This window comes from Dermacentor andersoni, chromosome 4 (genome assembly GCF_023375885.2).
Source record: "Dermacentor andersoni chromosome 4, qqDerAnde1_hic_scaffold, whole genome shotgun sequence".
Classification (NCBI taxonomy): Eukaryota; Metazoa; Arthropoda; class Arachnida; order Ixodida; family Ixodidae; genus Dermacentor; species Dermacentor andersoni.
Genome location: NC_092817.1, coordinates 204,265,924 through 204,288,353, shown reverse-complemented (window position 1 = coordinate 204,288,353; position 22,430 = coordinate 204,265,924). Strand labels below are relative to the sequence as shown.

At 48.6% G+C, this 22,430-nt stretch overlaps 1 protein-coding gene across 4 annotated transcripts in view; it reads left to right on the top strand.

The window, feature by feature from the left end:
* Positions 1-22,430, top strand: part of LOC126538426 (cytochrome P450 4c3-like) — a 65,550-nt gene that overhangs the window by 7,929 nt on the left and 35,191 nt on the right. For 2 of the 4 annotated variants that reach the window (XM_055074734.2, XM_050185268.3), the window contains exons 5-7: positions 7,658-7,727; positions 7,854-7,980; positions 10,750-10,956. In XM_055074734.2, the coding sequence (XP_054930709.2) occupies positions 7,658-7,727; positions 7,854-7,980; positions 10,750-10,956 (404 nt within the window). The remainder of the gene's footprint in view (positions 1-7,657; positions 7,728-7,853; positions 7,981-10,749; positions 10,957-22,430) is intronic. The other 2 variants (XM_055074736.2, XM_055074735.2) reach the window with 2 other exon arrangements.

The following is a 22,430-nucleotide window of genomic DNA, read 5'->3' as shown; positions in this document are numbered from 1 at the left end:
GCACGTGGTCATTTGCACGACGTGAGCGACTGACAACCCCACCCCGTCACATCCGTGCACCCCACACTGCAGATCTTGTGACGGGACCCACCCTACAGCGGATCCAAACTGCCCGCGCCGTGCTAGGCAGACACTGAACAAAGCTTGGGTGCGGAAAGCTCTCGAGAAAGAGCAGCGTGAACTCCAACCCTCCAGCGACCGGACCACTACCACGGTACGGCGGAGACCCGAACGTCGCGCGCCCCAACGAAGGAGACCAGGCAAGTCCGGTCGGAGAGCCGTTCGAGATCCCGTCGCAAGTCCCGGACCCGCTCCAAGTCTCGGTCCCGATCCCGCGAGGCATCGGTGCGCCTCCCAGAGAAGCGCCCTCCTTCCCCATCTTCCCAACAAACCTACAAGAAGGCCCTGCAGACCAACGCCCCAGCCAAGGTGACCCTGGTCCCTTGAGGGGTGTAGTGGACCCCGGAGAAGAAAACAGCAATGGAGGCTCCTCGGGAGGTAGGTCGGGCGGAGGGTACCCCACAGCTCGCTCCACCCCGTAAATCTCTCCCTACCCCTCTCCAAAGCCCGCCTACGTCGTGACATGGAGGCGCGCTGTGAGCGCCTGCAAAAACAAATGGACGCGCTGGTGGCAGACATGAGCACTAGTCTGCAGGCAACTCTGGACAGGATAAAACGCCAAATGGAGGACCTTCAAATAGAGATTACGGAGCAAGTGAAATCATGTATAGTGTGCACTTTCGCACGCATGCAAGTTCCTGAGCTTAGCGGTAACAACGAAAGCGCGCTTTCCGACCAAGGCTCTCGGCCGCAACCTTCAAATGTGGGCACCCGGCGCCCGCATCCCTATGCACGACCGCCTGCTTCCTCTCGCGATGATGATGGCGCCGCGTAACGCGGAGCAACTAGTGGTGTGGCAGTGGAATTGTAGGGGATTCCGCCGAAAACGAGGTTCCCTACAACAGTATATCGCCACATCCACGAACCCTCCCGAGGTCATCCTCTTACAGGAAGTCAATTGCACCCCTTCTTTATCCGGCTACAGCACGCTGTCGGGTGTCTCTCCTCTTGTGGGAGCCTTAGTTTCGAAACATGTTACATGTCGCATGCATACCACTAACATTGACATTCCTCACCAAATATTGGAAATAATTACACAAGGTAAGCGCAGCGAGAGTCTGTTTATACTCAATGCGTACAGTTCCCCCCGTTCGCGAACGCACTGTTTTCAGCACCTACTAACAGAATTTGGTAGGTTTGGACGGGTTTGTGTGGTGCCCGGCGACTTTAACGCTCCACATACTGCATGGGGTTACGTTAAATCGCATGCTAAAAGGACCCGCTTATCGTATCTCGTGACACCTGCCCTGACCTTACCTTCGTGCGCAATACTGGCCCAGTCGTTGCGCGCGGGCCTTTAGAGGAGCACCTTGGTAGTGACCACTACATTGTGGCGACCGCCTTGTCATTACGGGGTGCGCGCAGGCCCGAGCGAAATGTGCGTATAACGGATTGGGCGAAATTCAGGGAACGTCGCCAGGGCCCACCTGAGCGTCAAGGGTACGAACGCTGGCTTGACTCTCTCGCACAAGATCTAGAGGCCACCACGAGCACACTGCGCACCACAACCGAGACACCAGACATAGATCCGCATTTACTTCATCTTTGCAACGCCCGCAGAGGGTTGACACCACGATGGAAACGACAACGCCTCAACCACAAACTTAGGAAACGTATAGATCAAATTACACGGGAATCCCAGGAGTATTCAGAGATCATTACGAGGAATAACTGGCGAGGATTTTGCGATCGCCTCTCAGGCACATTGAGCACAGCAAAAACGTGGTCGATTCTTCGCTCACTCACAGATCCCATCACAACAAAGGGGAAAACATTCCAACAGCTGCAAATCCTAATGCACGAGTACAGTGACGATGTCTCGACACTCCTCAGAGAGCTAGAGAAGCGTTTCATACCCACAGGCCCGCCGCCGCAGTACCCTGACTATCCTTATGTAGGCGAGGCGAACGAATTGCTGAATGCAGACATCACATCTGACCAGGTGCGGCTGGTCCTACAAGACCTACGCCGCAACACGGCACCGGGAGCCGACCACATCCGATTCGCCACCCTTCGTAACCTCAGTGACGCGGATATTAACCACCTCACCCATATCTTCAATAATTGCTGGCGCAAGGGCATGCTTCCCCAAGCATGGCGACACGCCGACATCACACTGATCCCCAAACCGGGCAAGCCTGTTTAGGTTGAAAACTTACGACCCATCTCCCTAACATCCTGCATTGGTAAGCTCATGGAGCATGTACTCTTGCGGCGTCTGCAGCCCTTCCTCGAAGAAAAGGCATTCTTTTCTAACTCTCAATTCGGATATCGGGCTCATCTGTCTGCCAAAGATGTGCTTTTACAATTGCGGGAGGAAGTCACAGGACGTCCGTCGTTCGCCCAAACGAGAGCACTCATCGCCTTAGACCTAAAAGCGGCATTCGATAATGTTGAACATGACCTCATCCTTCGCAACGTTGCACATTCACACTGGGGAATTCGTATGTGCAACTATATCCGCGTATTTCTTCGAGATCGGACAGCCACCGTAGGAATGGGACCGCATCGATCCGGTACGATTCAACTTGTAGGACGTGGGACACCCCAGGGCTCAGTTCGTTCCCCTACTCTATTCAATATCCCGCTCGCAGGGCTCCCCCGGCTACTCGACCAGATCCCTGATGTCGCCCACGCTATTTATGCGGACGACATTACTATCTGGTCGACACGGGGTTCCGACGGAGCCATCCAGGACCGACTGTAGCAAGCAGTCGATACAGTTTCCGAGTACGCGAGAAAATGCGGCTTAAGATTTGCTCCGGAAAAGTCGGAGCTCATATTCATTCGCCCCCGGAGCCGTTCCTCTACTCCCCCTATCACTGTACACGTGGATGGCACACCGATACCACAGGTTAATCGTGCTCGTATCCTAGGCCTACACGTCCAAGCGGATGGCAGGTCAAACTACACTGTTTCCTTTCTATCCAGACTGATTGAGCAAATTCTGGCCATGATCCGGAGGGTCTCCAACAGGCGCTCGGGCCTTCGAGAAGAGGATCTGCTGCGCTTGGTGGAGGCATGCGTGATCCGCCGCCTTACATACCATCTCCCATTTCAACGTTTGACCCAAGCGCAACAACTTCGCATAGACGCAATGATTCACAAAGCGACGAAGCTGGCCCATGGCCTCCCGATCTATACTTCCACAGGCCGTCTCCTTAACTTAGGGACATAATAATATAATAATTGTGGTGTTTTACGTGCCAAAACCACTTTCTGATTATGAGGCACGCCGTAGTGGAGGACTCCGGAAATTTCGACCACCTGGGGTTCTTTAACGTGCACCTAAATCTAAACACACGGGTGTTTTCGCATTTCGCCACCATCGAAATGCGGCCGCCGTGGCCGGGATTCGATCCCGCGACCTCGTGCTCAGCAGCCCAACACCATAGCCACTGAGCAACCACGGCGGGTTTAACTTAGGGACACATAACACGATAGGCGAGCTGCTAAAGGCACATTGGGTCAGCCATCGCCAGTGCCTCCTACTCACTCCTACTGGCCGTAATCTTCTCACACGGCTAGGATACTCTGTCCCACCCCTTGAGTCTGAAACCCGTCCGAAGATCTTGTCGTGAGTGATACGCCAAGCGCTAAGTATTCATCCATTGCCACCTAATATGCACCCCGAGCATGACAAAGGGTGGCGCAAAGCCCGTGTACGATACATTGGCCGCATGCTTGCAAACATCCGGGAAACACATACTTTATACACGGACACATCACGCGCTCAAGAGGGCTATACCTCGGTAGTTTTGGATGGCACCGAATCCCTGAGCGACTCTGCTGCAATGCGCGGAACAAATGCCGCTTACGGAGAAATTCTCGGTGTTGCTCTTGCAATTCGATACCCCATCCGTGTTCCTGAGGAAGTGTATATATTGACAGACTCGCAACAGGCATGCCGGGTGTTCCTATCAGGACATGGCATCCCGAGAGCGGCGCACCAAATTCTCAAACAGATCCCGCAAAATACACCTACCACTCTTCCCCGCATCCACTTACTCTGGACCCCTGGTCATACCTCGCTGCCGGGTAACCAACGCGCACATGCGGTTGCCCGAGAAATTTCCCTCCGGGCGACTCGGCGTGGTGAGGCGACTAGTTCAGAGTGGGGGCATCCCTTGCTCCGTTACAAAGACATACTCCGTCATACACGCATTCGTCGCACCCACGCCGAACCACCGCCGTCCTTCTCGCGGGAGGAAGCAGTGGCATTACGCCAGTTACAAACCGCAACTTTTCCAAATCTTGTCTCTCTCAATAAATTCTACCCACACTGTTATGCAGATCGTTGCCCTGGCTGTGGCAGCTCGCCCACAATCTTCCACGTCACGATTGAGTGCACTGCAAACCTCTTTCCTCCCTTGCCAACTCTCCTTTACCCCCTACGCAACAAAGAGCTGTGGGACGATGCCCTCCGCGATGGACCTCCCGAGGTCCTCCGAACTGTGATACAACGGGCTCGAAACATCGGCGGAATCATCTTAGGGACCCTGGACTGAGGGTTCCTCCCACACTGCTGTCGCCATTCAAATATTATTAATAAAGATGTTTTACTCTCTCTCTCTCCAAAGCTGCATTCACCTAATAAAAATGTTTATTCTCTCTCTCTCTCTCTCTACCTTGAAACAACTAGTCTGAACGCATGCTATGGTGATTACGATCACTTCCTGCTGTTTTTAGCTTGAAATCAATCTGCTTTCTGCGGCCCGTCTGCGATTACCAAATTCTCATCCCTTAGTACCATTGCAGCTTCAGGGTAAAAATATCTAGGATGGATTGCTCAGCGTAGAGATTGTGAGAACATCTTGCAACTAGGATTACCGATTGCAAGAACCTGCTTTTGTATTTAGCGACACGATCGTAGGACGAATCACTTGCCGTATTCACTGCAATATTCTGCAATATTCCTGGCAGCGTTCTGATGCTTTCCTTTCTGCCTTCTGTTTTTTTTTTTTTTTTCGTGACACCAGAGGCCACATCTAGTTCATGACAGGCTTCAAGCGATGTGATCCGACGTGGCGCGCATCTTGACAATGGCATGACCTACAAACAAGGACTTGTTAATTGTGATTGGTCGCAGTGCTACTTGCTGCCTCTTGAGAGATGGCTTTCAATGTGTAGAGAACATCAGATGCACGCAAAGTCGCCACAGTCGTCAGGAGTCGTCCGCCATGCCGATGTGAATACTGGATTCGCAGTTATGGTACACTTGCGCGGGTGGACAGGCGGTTGATGACGGCCACATTCTCTCATCCGTGGCTGTCGAGAGCAACGGGCGAGTTGCGGGAGCGGTGCGTCTCGTGTGCAGTAGGTCACTGCTGATTAAGATCTGTGCTCCCAGCTGTCATCTAACAAGCCACACTGAAAATTCAGGTGGCTCTAGATGGAGTGTTAAGAATGGAGTGTTAGCACTAATCTACTCCATATGCGCCGACTACGGGGATGCTCCGGGTATCAACTACCTTTGAAGTTTCCCGGGCGGGAGTGGGGGGGAAGTGGGGTGTTGTCATTACTAGAGTTCTGTTACCCACATCGTTCAAGGTTTCTTTTCAGTTGCCGCTAGCTTTTCACCAAAAATTCTATTGTGGCTAAAAAACTTGCTGCATCATTGTTGGCGCAGACGTGCGCGGCTTTTGATTCATAATTTCGCTTTATTTCTGCAAATCCTGACAATAGGAGGACAAGCACATTAGAAGCACCAGTGGCAGGCTACCTCATCCGCATTTTTTTTTATTTCAGCACCTTTCTTTCCAATTTCCACTGTGAACACCATGCACAGACACAATACAGTTAAATACATACACAGGACAAAGTTTCTGATACTTTTTAAAGAGAAGGAGGTAGCTAACAAACAATGATTTTTAGTAGTATTGGATTGACTATGCTTAGGGAATGAATAAGTTGATGTGTGTTCACCTCGCTTCTAATTGCTTTGCCTGCTTTTTGCATCCTAAAAAATAAATCTGCAGACTTCAGTGACCCCTTCGGCAGAGTCCTTTACCAACGGCGTCTGAAATGCCCGTGAATGATATGCGGCTAGTTTTGTTTCTATGTCCAGTAGTCAGTCACAACGACTAATAAAGAAACCTCTTCTAATAATTTACATGTATTAAAAATGGAAACATCGTCACTTGCATGCACATGTCATATATATATATATATATATATATATATATATATATATATATATATATATATATATATATATGTATATATATATATATATAATTCACACAGTGACGGAAGTGAGGCCAAGCCTGATTCACTCGAAATCAGAATCAATAGCAGTCGTGGGCGGCAGCGCTTCTACTCACACACAAAGCAAAAAAAAAGGGGGGGGCAGCAGTTTCTTCGGGAAGGTGAAGCCGTGTTAGTGATAGCAAAGTTACACGAAGGAAGATTCTTAGCGTATAAATCCGTGTAAGCGACGCACCCGAGAGAGGGCCGCACCCCCAAATTGACAGCCAATATTAAAACAAAAAATCCAACTAAAAAGCAATCGCGTTCGGCGCGAGGAAAAGATTTCTTGATGGTATCTTCGTGTACTTAAACTTTCTCAGATGCGTTGCATGACTCTTCTTATTGATGTGCATTTGTGTGACTTAATACGCGCAAAACAAGTATGTCTCCCTAATGCGTTTAACTGAATCCGCTTGTCACAGGGCTCATCTGAGAGACGCCAGAATCTTGGTGGTGGGAGGGGCTCAGGCTGTGAAACTGAACTGTCTCCTACGCTATGAGGTCTTGTATGTACTCATATAAGGCACTCACTTCACTGAACAATTCTTCGAGGTTACACGAAGTTTCTTCAATTGCAACTCTTATTAAAAATAATATACAGGGTGTCCCAACTATCATCCACCAAGATTTAAAAATATGGAAATGACACGTAGCTGGAAAGAACCAAGGTAATGCTGTTTGCTGTCGCTTCGAGATACTCTGATTATTTTTTACATTCCGCTTAATTACACAAGCAGTCTTAATTAATTAATCAACTTCTCATATATTATATTTAGATGAAAAGTACGAATAAGAAAATTGTAGAGCAACATTAAAAACTCCCGATCTGTTGCTCAATATGTGCTACATAAAAGTGTTCTTTTTTTTTTCGAGTGTGAAAGAAGACCACCAATACACGCAAAATTGCGCGCGACTGGCCACTCAATGCACTATGCTCCCACGAATGAAATCAGTCAGGGATAATTTAGCCGCATCACTATTTTTGAGAAAGTAAATTGTACAGTTGACCAGTACTTAACATAAATGCGACAAATAGAAAGCCACGATTAGCATTTGCTGATACACACATTACTTACCTTATTATCTGACGCCGAAAGGTGCTAGATTAAGTGCACGATAATACCACAGTGTTGTTGTCGTGCGTCCTATTGACAGCGAAGGTTATTTTGGTGCAGGGCTGATGCGTATGAATGCATCCATACACGCTACATGCTCTCACGTTTCACAGTAGTCATGACATCAGGCATTTTTTTTATATAGCTATGAAAATTAAAATTTTCATTTTCAGATACTATAATGGGCTACACGATCAATGCTCAAAGCAACCAGCATTCGGATTATGTTCAAGCCATCCAAGTGTAAGTGTTTTGAATCGCTAATCAAACTTTGTGTCGTGTACATTTTAGTTACGCTGTCATGCTGAACTTCCGAAAAAGAAAACCATGTGGACTTTACAAAGCTCTGTATTTCTTTCACGTGCACAGGCTTGGTCACAGCTTCACACGGCGCATAGAGTCACCGTTATACTGGATTGACGCGATATTCCGTCTTTCAAAGCCTGGTAGGCTGTTCCATCAGAAAATTGGAGACCTTCATCAATTTACTCTGAAGGTAACATTCCGCGTGATATTGTCGCTCTTGTTAATGCGTTTGAATGTGTGTCGACGTAACATCCTTTACATTAAGACTTTTGTCCTGCGAACACCTTCGCTGCTCATCGAATGAAACGCCATATCCGCAGAGCCAGGCGTTGAATACATTTCGTGTCACATCATTGATTCAATCCAAATATCTCACCGTTGGTGAAATGAACGCGATAATTTCGAGGACGAATTTGCGATTCTCATTCGTTTCACTGCAACTGCAAGTACACTTGTCCCACGAAGTCGCAATGCATGACAAAGGTAAGGTGCTCGCATTATCGCCGTTCATTCACTGACGACGGTAGGTGCACTGCAGATCGCCCTGTGCAAATGCGCAAGGGCCCGCGCCTCCCGTTTGGAACTTTAGCTCCTCTTTCCCACCACTGGCAAGGCTGGCTGCTTGTTGTGGCTGCCCGTCGTTTTCATCGAGCGTCTGTGTACGGTGCCCTTGCATGACCTGTGTTGCTCGTGCTGCTCCATTATTTTCTCTTTCCTTCTTATTTGCAATTTATATGTTTCTCATCCCTCCGTCGTGAAGAGTAGCGTCCTTTACGGTAGCAGCTTTTTCCCTTTTTCTCCCTCTTTGTATATATGTAAATACGTGTTCAAATCAATAATGATAATAATAATAATAATAACAGTAATGGGTTCAACGCGCATTCATATCCTCTTCAGGTGCTGTGTGCACGCCAACTGATAGTTCATCAAAAACGAAAGCACTGCTTAATATATGTATATTTAAAAGTGGTACAACTTAAAACAATATGTCCAAAGTGTTTTAGTGAAGCTAGTGAGGTATTGGCCAAGCGTCTGCTCACGGTGTTAGTATGCATCCATGTAACCGGTTCATTTCTTTCATTGTTTTTCGCAGTGTTTTACGTCAAACATATTCTTGATAAAGCTACGTAGGCGACTTACAAGTATACTGAAATGAAAAGTTGACGCTCTCATATTGTAAATTGCTGTAAAGGTCCTCGCATGGGGTCCAAATTCTGTAAACTTGATAAAACTCACTGAAGAATTGAAAATGCTCAATCCTTTCACAGCTGCGCGCTTTGGTGATTCTGAATGCGCAAGAAGAGGGCTGACAGTAATTTTCAACGGGTCGATTTAATTGTTAACTTGGCGGGGTATTACTACGTTCCCACGCACACTGTGTTTCCGTCAACTTGCCTGTCAATACACTGTAAATATTAATTCACTATAGTTCATACAGATTTGCATGCCGTTGCAGTTCAGCTATGCTGGAGTTCGCAATCTCGCTTATTAAATATAAGTAACTTTCTTCTGAAGTTATGCGACGCTCTTTCGTAATTACTTGCTGCCCCATCTGACAAAAAATTTAAAAAAATAATGCCTGATGTGTGTTCGTGCCAGGAACAGGGCTGCTCAAGAAGCAACGCATGGCAACACATGAAACTTCATAAGTGTCTCGTAGCGAAATTTCTTTATTGAATGGTCTCTCACGTTGCACATCTGCACACGCCGTCGCTTGCTAAGGCGTAAGCTGCAACTCCCTCTGCCAAGTATTTCACTGCCAAGTATTTCATGATGATGATGAAGCACTAAAAATATAAAAGAAAGTCTTAGTCCACAATGAATGCACAAAGCCCATTAGGGCACTTCATTGTAGGCGACGGCTCCAGTTCCTTCCTCTCTTCCGCTGACGTCTGTCCCTTTTGACAATGTCTAACGCGGCGCCGTTCTTCCGTGGTCACATTGCTGATTGTAGTTGGTGGCGTTGAATGCCCAAGAAGTGGCCAAGTGCCGTACGCGAAATAATTAAACATACGCGTCGCAAAATTCAGGCCAGTAGCGTGTATTTCATATATGGGAAGCCTTCGGTATAGAGAATATGGCAGTTGAGGGGATTTTATTATTTCTAAAGGAAAATTTCAACCTGTTTATAAAGGTGATTTTTGCACCCGTAAGGCACAAGTATTCCATAGGCGATCAGTCATACATGAAGCTACTAAGTCATGGCGATAAGAGAAGTTGGCCTACTTACATAAACGAAAATCAGACATGGGAGTGCTTTCTCATTCATTCATGGGTCTTAAATTTTTTACTACACATTAGGTGCACACACACAAGCTCATAAACAGAACACGCACCACAGGTTCATGCGCACGGTCTGAACACGTACTGTCTGCCGCTACAAACATGCTGCAGCTATAGAGCTTACAATTTCCAAAGAAACATTTATTTCTGGTAGATGTAACTTGTCTTCGCAGGTAAAATTCTGCGCGAGAGCACGAAGTGTATCGAGCAGAAAGTAATGCAAAAGAGCACACACAAATGCTCACTACTTTACTGGTAGCTACGATCTTTTACAGCAATGCAAAGCTTTCCAATGGGTTGGGTAATACAGTCGAAGCTGACATGAAATTGGGTGGTGTAATGAGATTAGGAACTTTGCTGAAATAGGATGCAATCGGCTCGTTCCAAACTGTGGTAATTGATGGTGGAAAGGCCTTCGTCCCATGGTTCCTTTGTCGGGCAGTGACAATGTAGAAAGCTGCTGCTCATGACAGCTTCAAAGCGTTCGTTGAAGATCATTGTTAAAAAGCAGCATGAAGGCATGTATGCGAAGCAGCATTTTCACCGTAAACATAGACCAATTTGTCCTTATTACTATTCTTGTTAAGTAGCCCTCTGTTTCTTTTGCCTGTCATCCGAATGCTTTTAGCTATGCAACGAGTTTGTAGTACCACATCCGCCCGGTGTAATTTTGCAGGTGATCCGTGAGCGAAAGGATGAGCTTCTGTCGTGTCCCGAGCTACAAGAGTCTCTCGAGGAAACATCTCTGGAAAGTGACATCTACGGCGTGAAAGGAAAAACCAGGAAACCATTCCTCGATATCCTCCTCCGAGAACACATCAAGGACCCTGAAAATTTTACCGAAGAAGATGTTCGAGAAGAAGTGGACACATTTATGTTTGAGGTACAGTACATATCCTAGAGCTGCGGTGGCGTAGAGTAGAACACCCGCCTCGCGCGCAAGAGGACCGTGGTTCGAATCCCTGTGCCGCGCAATTTTCCACCGGATTAAAAGAAATCCGCCTGTTGATAAAATTGCATAAACAGACCTCGAGTGCGATCTGACCCCGGTGACCAGAACCGGTAACGCGCTCCCTCACCAGAGCAGGATTGGCCACCCTGGTGCAGTACTTGGCCACAACCTCCTATATGAATACAACAATCAAACCCCGGCCCTCAGTCCCCAGCAGCTGCGAAGCTACTGACCACGGCAGCGGTCAGACCTGCGACGCAGCAGAGGGTGCTAAGAATCCCTGGTACCGGACAGGCCGCCATTGAAATCTGTACCTGGAAACGTTTAACGCTAGAACGTTATCTAGTGAGGCGAGTCTAGCAGTGCTATTGGAGAAATTAGAGGGCAGTAAATGGGATATAATAGGGCTCAGTGAAGTTAGGAGGACGAAACAAGCATACAGAGGGCCAAAAAGCGGGCACATCCTGTGCTACCGGGGCTTAGCGGAGAGACGAGAACTAGAAATCGGATTCCTTATTAATTAGGATATAGCTGGTAACATACAGGAATTCTATAGCATAATAGAGAGGGTGGCAGCTCTTGTCGTGAAACTTAATAAGGGGTACAAATTGAAGGTCGTAAAGGTCTACACCCCTACATCCAGTCATGATGACCAGGAAGTCGAAACCTTCTATGAAGACGTGGAATCGGCGATGGTTAAAGTCAAAACAAAATACACTATACTGATAGGCGACTTCAATGCCAGGCTAGGCAAGAAGCAGGCTGGGGACAAGTCAGTGGGGGAATATGGCATAGGCTCTAGGAATAGCAGGGGAGAGTTACTTGTAGAGTTCGCAGAACAGAATACTATGCGGATAAGGAATACCTCCTTCCCCAAGCGAGATAGCCGAAAGTGGACGTGGACGAGCCCGAATGGCGAGACTAGAAATGAAATAAAATTTATACTCTGCGCTAACCCTGACATCATACAAGATGTGGACCTGCTCGGCAAGGTGCGCTGCAGTGACCATAGGATGGTAAGAACTCGAATTAGCCTAGATTTGAGGGGGGAACGCAAGAAACTGCCACATAAGGAGCCGATCAATGAGTTAGCGGTTTAGAGGTATTCGGTTTTAACTCAGGAAGACGACCTTAGTGTTGAAGATATGAACGACAATCTTTTGAGCATCACTAAGGAGCGTGCGATAGAAGTCGGTGGTGACTCCGTTAGACAGGATGCCAGTAAGCTATCGCAGGAGACGAAATATCTGAACAAGAAACGTCAATGTACGAAAGCCTCTAACCCCACAGCTAGAATAGAACTGGCAGAAATTTCCAAGTTGATCAGCAAGCGTAAGACAGCTGACATAAGGAAGTATAATATGGATAGAATTGAACATACTCTCAGGAACGGAGGAAGCCTAAAAGCAGTGAAGAAGAAACTGGGAATTGGCAAGAATGAGATGTATGCGTTAAGAGACAAAGCCGGCAATATCTTTACTAATATGGATCAGATAGTTCAAGTGGCTGAGGAGTTCTATAGATATTTATACAGTACCAGTGGCACCCACGACGATAATGGAAGAGAGAATAGTCTAGAGGAATTTGAAATCCAACAAGTAACGCGGGAAGAAGTAAAGAAAGCCTTGGGTGATATAAAGGGGGAAGGCAGCTGGGGAGGATCAGGCAACAGCAGATTTGTTGAAGGATGGTGGGCAGATTGTTCTAGAGAAACTGGCCGCCCTGTGTATGCAATGCCTCATGACCTCGAGCGTACCGGAATCTTGGAAGAACGCTAACAAAATCCTAATCCATAGGAAACGGGATGCCAAAGACTTCAAAAATTATAGACCGATCAGCTTACTGTCCGTTGCCTACAAAGTATTTACTAAGGTAATCGCAAATAGAATCAGGAACACCTTACACTTGTGTCAACCAAAGGACCAGGCAGGATTCCGTAAAGGCTACTCAACTACAGACCATATTCGCACTATAAATCAGGTGATAGGGAAATCTAGATATCTATAGAAATCTAGAAATCTAAGATATCTATAGCGGCTGGTCCTCCATAGCCGCGGTAGTCCTCCATAAAGAAAGCAACAAAATCCCAATAAAGAAAAGCATCAGGCAGGGAGATACGATCTCTCCAATGCTATTCACAGCGTGTTTACGGGAGGTATTCAGAGACCTGGATTGGCAAGAATTGGGGATAAGAGTTAATGGAGAATACCTTGGTAACTTGCGATTCGCTGATGATATTGCCTTGCTTAGTACATCAGGGGACCAACTGCAATGCATGCTCACTGACCTGGGGAAGCAAAGCAAGAGGGCTGGTATAAACATTTATTTGCAGAAAACTAAAGTAATGTTTAACAGTCTCGGAAGAGAACAGCAGTTTACGATAGGTAGCGAGGCACTGGAAGTGGTGAGTGAATACATCTACTTATGAAAGGTAGTGACCGCGGATCCGGATCACGAGACGTAAATTATCAGAAGAAAAAGAATGGGCTGGGGTGCGTTTGGGAGGCATTCTCAGATCATGAACAGCAGGTCGCCATTATCCCTCAAGAGAAAAGTGCATGACAGCTGTGTCTTACCAGTACTCACGTACGGCGCAGTAACCTGAGGGCTTACGAAAAGGGTTCTACTTAAATTGAGGACGACGCAACGAGCTATGGAAGGAAGAATGATTGGTGTAACGTTAAGGGATAAGAAAAGAGTAGATTGGATGAGGGATCAAATGCGAGTTAATGACATCTTAGTCGAAATAAAAAAAAAAGAAGAAATGGGCATGGGCAGGGCATGTAATGAGGAGGGAAGGTGACCGATAGTCATTATTGGTTACGTACTGGATTCCGAGGGAAGGAAAGTGTAGCAGGGGGTGGCAGAAAGTTGGGCGGATGAGATCAAGAAGTTTGCAGGAACAGCATGGCCACAATTAGTACATGACTGGAGTAGTTGGAGAAGTATGGGAGAGGCCTTTGCCCTGCAGTGGGCGTAACCAGGCTGATGATGATGATGATGATGATGACGACGACGACGACGACTCATCCTCAGATATCGTAATTCGCAAGGCGATATCGAATTAGTAGCATCATGAGCTCGCTGCCATCTTCTGTGCCATTCAGAAAGGTCTTTCAAATTTTAGCCATATTACTGAACGCAGCACTGTCCAGCTGAGATATTTTACCAGCAGCTCGTGAATGCACGACTTGCAGAACCATTCGCGCCATCTGGTTACATACACCGGTCGATGGCGTGATCATGCTCTGGAAAAAAAATGAAGATACATATTTATTGAAGAGAGGGGTGGCGCGTGGCCGGTTCAGGGCTGGTTCTTTTCCTTCTTATGGAGGGTTGGGAGGATGGGGGGGGAATAATTGAATTATATTCTCTTCCCGATATAAAGGTGTAGAGCACAAAGCGCTTTTGTTACGGGACCGCACGTCCAGGAATCTAGTATTCAGCACTGTCTGTTGTACTTGTCTCTGACGGGGTTTAGAGCTGTGATCATACCAGCGCATGCCAAAACCACGATTTTGCATTACGGGCGTAAGACATAGACGGAGGCATGATTATTATTTTTTCGTAGCCTGCACACCAGACGTGAAGTTACGCCTCCAAAATGAAAGAAGCACGCAATATATATATATATATATATATTTATGGCAGCAGGCCTAGTGCCGAGAACTCTGTGCCCTCGCCGATAGCAATGCTGGTTATCAGCAGTCGGCGCTGACAGCACTGTCGGTCTGGCGCTCTCGTGTTCTACTCTAACGGTTATCACCTCTGGACGTTAGAAGCAAATTGTGATCGGTTCAGTAAGCGTTACGTAATTTTTGACATCTTAGTGCGGCTTTTTTTTTTAATGCGTAAGCCTTTAGTGCCTCATGAGTGTCCGGGCGCAGTCGGTGGTGGACGCAGGAAAGCGGTGATCACCGGCGAGGGGAGCAAGGAGAGGAGGCGCCACCGGCCGGGGGAGCGAAGTGGAGGCGCCATGCCAGTAGCGCTGTGCGAGTGGGCGCGTGGGAGAGCGCGGACATGCGCGTGGAGGTGCGCGCACCTCGGCGACAAATCTTGCAGCCATATGGCTGTGATTGCATCCCATGCAGGCGGCCACGGCGGCGTCCATTCGCAGAGCAGTTCAAACATCAACCGAGGGAGCGGGCACATTGGCCAGCCCCACCCCCCGAATTTAAGACGCGTACCCCCCTCCCCGCCCACGCCACCACTTTTCACACACTTTCCTAAAGCGCCGCCAAATCAATGTTGAGGCGACAGCTATTCGGCGGACAACATTTTGCTGCCTTTTTCACTCCTTTTGGATGGCGGTAACTATCGGCGTCTCCTGGGATATGAAGGCCAGTTTCGCCATCAATTCGGTGCCCGCGCGATTAGCTCGAGATGCATTCAGTTGTCACCGTTTTATCAACGGTCACGCGCATCGTTCTTGCTTCGTTAGTTCAACCTTCTTCGTTTAGACTGATCCAGTGACCAGGAATGGAATTCAGTTCGTGGTCAGCGGGTCTGTATGCACGTGGAACGAGCTGAGGCCAGCGAAAATGCCAATTGCGTTTAATATTTCCTTTTGTTTCATTATTTCCTCGATTGACGGCCCGCCGCGGCGCTGACAGATCCTTGGAACCATATACCCGTGATATGGGTTAGATAAGTTGAAAATAAAATAATGCGAGACAGCGTCCAGCATTAAACCCTGCTATAACCCTATAACTCATAGGCAATGTGACTGTCACCCGTTAACTCGTCTGGTTTTTCCGTAATTATACAGCTCTTTTGGTGCAAAATTGCTAACTGCAAACAAGAGTCGCAAGGATTTCAGAAATTAAGCTATCTACTAACGCAGAGAGCCAAGGCAACAGCCAAGCAGGAAGGAAAAGCGAAAATTAACATATTTAGCCGTTGTCTATGAAAATATTTATCGATCAACATCTTTTTACTTAAAAAAAAGTAGAGATAACGCCGCCGGAAGTGGAGGAAAGTTCCGTGTGTTCTGGGGCCGAATCTGATAATGGTTCGGAATACGGCCCGTTCGCTTCGCCGCTTACGTCACTAGATGTGCCACTCCCAAGCCGGTGGTGGAAGAAGGGGAGGGCGCGACCAATAGATGAGCGGGTGCCACCTCTGAAGTGTACGTCACTATATGACGAGCTAATCGAGGAATTGCAGAATGTTTCTGCTTGCTAAATAAATGTAAAATATAAATTAAATATTATATGCCTAGTTCTGAAGTATAAACGTGTGGTACCGGGCGTTTACGCAGTGCAGAAATAATCTATTAATATCATTCTTTTTCATTCTCAGCCGACAGGCGGTATCGCAGTAGTCTCCTCCATTTGATAGCGTAGCCTGCAAAAGGTTTACTTAGAAAGCCGGCAAGGGCGGTGCAACTTATTATCCGTCACTTCTTCGAACGCGTATCACACTTCCAGCCGTGGTCGACAATGAAAGAGCAACGCCGAGCAAACAACGCAGGCAACTAATATCCTCCGAAGCAACCAACGCACGCGCGTGTCCCCGGCGACGCGCGACCGGCGCGCGCCCAGGGTCGCAAGCCAACAGCCAAACCAGAGCAACGGAACCCAAAGCGGACTACCCTTCGCCGGTTGCTACGACCGGTTCGCTTTGAAGATGATTGACAGATGCGTGAGGCATTCATAAATTGCGATACCGCCCCGCTTCCTCTGACGACCTGTGACGTAACCAAAATTTTTGCCAATCAGGTGAGGCCAGACGAACGGTTCCCCAACCGCACCGTTATAAGATTCGGCCCCTGAATGACGCTTCTACAGTTATCATTCGAGTCGCCTAACGTAGCCACTTCTTTGCTGTGCCTATGTAGGTGTTTTTCTAACCTTCTGTGGTTGGCGCAGTACGTGTGGAATCGCACCTTCTTGCGCCATATGCGGTTGTACGCGACTGGCGGCGACGCATCGACACGTGACTTCTAAAATAACAATACGAGTCCGTTGTGGCATTTAACTTGTAAGAGCCACAATTTAGATAATTCTTCCAGAGCTAATTAAAAAAAACTACTATAATCGCATACAACTTAAGTCTGCAATGAAGCCCCGCCCACGCCCTCGTAACCGCCAGTCACTGTTCCTGCGCGAGGGTGCAAACAATTCGTACTTCAAATTTTTTCTCTTACCCAAATAAGGCGGTAACTACAGAAATAAAATTATTAGCGTGTAATTTCATACCTTTCCCCTCGCCTATTATAGTGGAATGGCGAATGCCTAATTCTTTATTGAACTGAAATAACATGCTCGCTTCGCTACAACTATTTCTTCTGAAGTTTCAATTCAGTTTACAGTGAAGTTTTATGAGTAAAACGGGTTCAGCAGTGAAACGAACTTCACTGCAGACTTTTGAAGAGTAAAATTCTCAGACTCCATACATTTTGTCCATGTCTGTAGCACACCTCATTGCTTCCGCCGATGAAAATACTCTTCAAGAATAGCAGACGCTCCGGAGGTATCAAGTACAACGCCATTTCGAAAAGGCCGCATCACGACGATTTTGGGTGCTTATGTGATTGCCTGGCGCAGTAACACAACTCGACGCGGTCCGTGTGCCTTTGTTGCCAACTTCTGTTTTTTTAAGTTGTATTCTACTAAAGTAATCTTTATTTTACACTTTCGCTTCTTTATTTGTTCTTGGTAGTGTTCTTCCTGCGCTCCGTCGCTGCGCGCGTCCATTTGACGTGGTTCTTTGTTTGCCAAGTAAGGAGAGGTGTATCGCACCGGCAGTCTTGTAAGACACACCTTATTTCATTTCTCTTTTGTGGGTATACGCGATTTTATGGCGAATGGTGGACGTTATTGACACTGGTGCTAGTAAAGATACCCCCCTCATTTGCATAGAAAAGTAACCTTGGCTCGCCCCCCCCCTCCCACTCCCAGAAAAAAAAATCCTGGGTACGTGCGAAGAGGCAGTGATTGATAGGCTTTCGAATATCGCTGTTTAGCTGAGCAATGTGCCCATAGATTTTTTGTCTTTAACAAGCATACCTAAGGTCAACTGTTATCTTATACTATTGTTTCGTTGTAGAACCATTCTGAAGTCTTCTGCGTCGTGCGGCAGCAGCAGCAAAGGTTATCATTGACCGTGATAAGACAACTTGCGGCGGTAAGAAAGGAGTGCCGCGTGCAAATCATAGCCTACCCTCGCACCCGGAAGCCCGGAACTCTCATATTTGTGCAGAAGCACAAACATGAGAGTTCTTTGTTCAGGGTATCGTGTACAAGCATGAGATCATTGTACACGGTATCAAAGCGTCCAAGAAGCCCTTATCGACGTAAATGTCGAACATGGCGAAATATGTAGTCAAGCTCGTGCCATCTTATTGCGAGGAGAGCGTGGCGCTAATTTCACGACCACTTTCGGTGTCATTTTATTTTGGCTGGACATTGAAGCTTTGGCGTGGAGAGTTCCAATCAGTCGGCTGAAGTGAACGGACGTGTCGTCGGCGCGCTCTGCAACCACCGAGACTACGCGACCTTCAACGACCGCCCTTGACCGCCCTTGCCCGGGCCGCTTTCGCCGAGAGTCATATGGGAAGCGGCTTTCTCGCCGTTTCCTCACGCCGTTTTTCGCCGTTTCTTCACGGGACTTCTTTTTTTTTTTGCCGCTCCCCGCGCCTCTACAGCTCTGAAGCAGTTCCAACGCGGTTGCCCCTGCCGGGGCCATAGCAGCCTTGGCGTGTTTTCTACACCATGAACCAAGAGCGCCAAGTGACCAGCTTTTCCGAGGCCCGTGTTCTAAACGGGCGTGCAAAGGGCCTTCGGCCAATTCACCGCTCTGTTTCGATGGAGCATTTATCTACCGCAATGTCATTTTCCAACGAGCAGAAGACGCAATCGGCGACGGAGAACGCCGCCGCGCGTTCCTCGACAACAACGAAGACGCCCGAGGTGGATACCGCGGGAGTGGCCGCCGATTCCATCGTCGCCAATTTTACCTCCCAACAACGAGAGGTAGACACTCCGACCGGGGAAAGGATGGAGGAAGATGCTACCCCGAACATTTACGACGACACAGGTGGCTGTTGGAAGACAGTCATACATAAGCGTCGCATCCGTCAAACGCACGCTAAGACGCAACACTCCGAGAACATCTTGGGCATTCCGGACGCCTCGCAGCCTACCGTACGCAAGTGCAGTCGGAATCAGAACCTGCCTCAACCTTCTTTGCACGATGAAAAGATTATTCTGCGGCCTCACGGAGGACTTTGCCTCGATAAGTGGACGCGCCCAGAACTCGCCAGTGCTCTATGGAGTGCAGCCGGCTTGACCAACGACGATCGTCAGGACATATTCCGACTGCGACCTCAGCACAACTTGGCAATCACCAGCACACCAGTCACACGTAGCCGACGCATTGTACAAGGTGAGGGAGCTAAACCTTGCTCAGCGGGTCTATCACATCACAACATATTTTGCGGCCCCAGACAACTCATGCAAGGGAATTGTTCCTGGTCTTTTGCCCGGTACACCGTCTTCCAAGCTAGTGGATGAGCTTTTGGCTCCTGGAACTCAAATACTTCAAGCACGAATGATGGGTCAAACCACCGTTGCGTTGGTAACATTTGAAGGACTTAAAGTACCTCGCTACGTGCGTTTCTATGGTGCAGAACTCCGCTGCTACCCCCATTGACCCCGCCAACTGGTCTGCAAGATATGTCGCAAACTCGGCAATTGGGCTGATTACTGTTCTACGCCGCACGTGGTCATTTGCGCGACGTGAGGGACTGACAACCCCACCCCATCACATCCGTGCACCCCACACTGCAGATCCTGTGACGGGACCCACCCTACAGCGGATCCGAACTGCCCGCGGCGTGCTAGGCAGACACTGAACAAAGCTTCGGTGCGGAAAGCTCGCGAGAAAGAGCAGCGCAAACTTCAACCCTCCAGCGACCCGACCACTACCACAGATACGGCGGAGACCCGAACGTCGCGCGCCCCAACGAAGGAGACTAGACAAGACCGGTCGGAGACCCGTTCGAGATCCCGTCGCAAGTTCCGGACCCGCTCCAAGTCTCGGTCCCGATCCCGCGAGGCATCGGTGCGCCTCCCAGAGAGGCGCCCTCCTTCCCCATTTTCCCAACAGCCCTACACGAAGGCCCTGCAGACCAACGCCACAGCCAAGGTGACCCTGGTCCCTCTGGGCGGAGGGTTCCCTACAGCTCGCTCCGCCCCGTAAATCTCTCCTTACCCCTTCCCCTATTACCAATTCGTTATGAAATCTCGATCCTCTAATAGAAATAGCCCGCCTACGTCGTGACATGGAAGCGCGCTGTGAGCGCTGCAAAAACAAATGGACGCGCTAGTGCCAGACTTGAGCACTAGTATGCAGGCGGCTCTGGACAGGATATAAGGGCTAATGGAGGCCCTTCAAATAGGGATTACGGAGCAAGTGAAATCATGTATAGATTGCACTTTCGCACGCGTGCAAGTTCCTGAGCTTAGCGGTAACAACGAAAGCGCGCTTTCCGACCAAGGCTCTCGGCCGCAACCTTCAGATGTGGGCACCCGGCGCCCGCATCCCTATGCACGACCGCCGGCTTCCTCTCGCGATGATGATGGCGCCACGTAACGCGGAGCAACTAGTGGTGTGGCAGTGGAATTGTAGGGGATTCCACCGAAAACGAGGTTCCCTACAACAGTATATCGCCACATCCACGAACCCTCCCGATGTCATCCTCTTGCAGGAAGTCAATTGCACCCCTTCTTTATCCGGCTACAGCACGCTCTCGGGTGTCTCTCCTCTTGTGGGAGCCTTAGTTTCGAAACATGTTACATGTCGCATGCATACCACTAACACTGACATTCCTCACCAAATATTGGAAATAATTACGCAAGGTAAACGCAGCGATAGTCTCTTTATACTCAATGCCTACAGTTCCCCCCGTTCGCGTAAGCACTCCTTTCAGCACCTACTAACAGAATTTTGTAGGTTTGGACGGGTTTGTGTGGTGGCGGGCGACTTTAACGCTCCGCATATTGCATGGGGCTACGTTAAATCGCAGGCTAAAGGGACCCACTTATGGAATGGCATCTGTAACATGAAATGCACACTGCTTACCGACCCAGAGCACCCCACTCGGATGGGCAACAGCGTATCTCGTGACACCTGCCCTGACCTTACCTTTGTGCGCAATACTGGCCCAGTCGTTGCGCACGGGCCTATAGAGGAGCACCTTGGTAGTGACCACTACATTGTGGCGACCACCTTGTCAGTACGGGGTGGGCTCAGGCCCGAGCGAAATGTGCGTATAACGGATTGGGCGAAATTAAGGGACCGTCGCCAGCCACCTGAGCGCCAAGGTACGAACGCTGGCTTGACTCTCTCGCACAAGATCTAGAGGCCACCACGAGCACACTGCTCACCACAACCGAGACACCAGACATTGACCTGCATTTACTTCATCTTCGGAACGCCCGCAGAGGGTTGACACGACGATGGAAACAATGCCTCAACCGCAAATTTAGGAAACGTATAGATCAAATTACACGGGAATCCCAGGAGTATGCAGACATCCTTACGAGGAATAACTGGCGAGGATTTTGCGATCGCCTCTCAGGCACATTGAGCACAGCAAAAACGTGGTCGATTCTTCGCTCACTCACAGATCCCACCACAACAAAGGGAAAACATTTCAACACCTGCACATCCTAATGCACGAGTACAGGGACGATGTCTCGACACTCCTCAGAGAGCTATAGAAGCATTTCGTACCCACAGGCCCGCCGCCGCTGTACCCTGACTATCCTTATGTAGACGAGGCGAGCGAATTGCTCGATGCAGACATCACATCTTACGAGGTGCAGGTGATCCTCCAAGACCTACGCCGCAACACGGCACCGGGAGCCGACCACATCTGATTCGCCACCCTTCGTAACCTCAGTGACGCGGATTTTAACCACGTCACCCATATCTTCAATGATTGCTGGCGCAAGGGCATGCTTCCCCAAGCATGGCGACACGCCGACATCACACTGATCCCCAAACCGGGCAAACCTGTTAAGGTTGAAAACTTACGACCCATCTCCCTAACATCCTGCATCGGTAAGCTCATGGAGCATGCACTCTTGCGGCGTCTGCAGCCCTTCCTCGAAGAAAACTCATTCTTTTCTAACTCTCAATTCGGATATCGGGCTCATCTGTCTGCCAAAGATGTGCTTTTACGATCGCGGGAGGAAGTCATAGGACGTCCGTCGTCCGCCCAAACGAGAGCACTCATCGCCTTAGACCTAAAAGCAGCATTCGATAATGTTGAACATGACCTGATCCTTCGCAATGTGGAATTCGTATGTACAACTATATCCGCGCATTTCTTTGAGATCGCACAGCCACCGTAGGAATGGGACCGCATCGATCCGGTACGATTCGCCTTGTAGGAC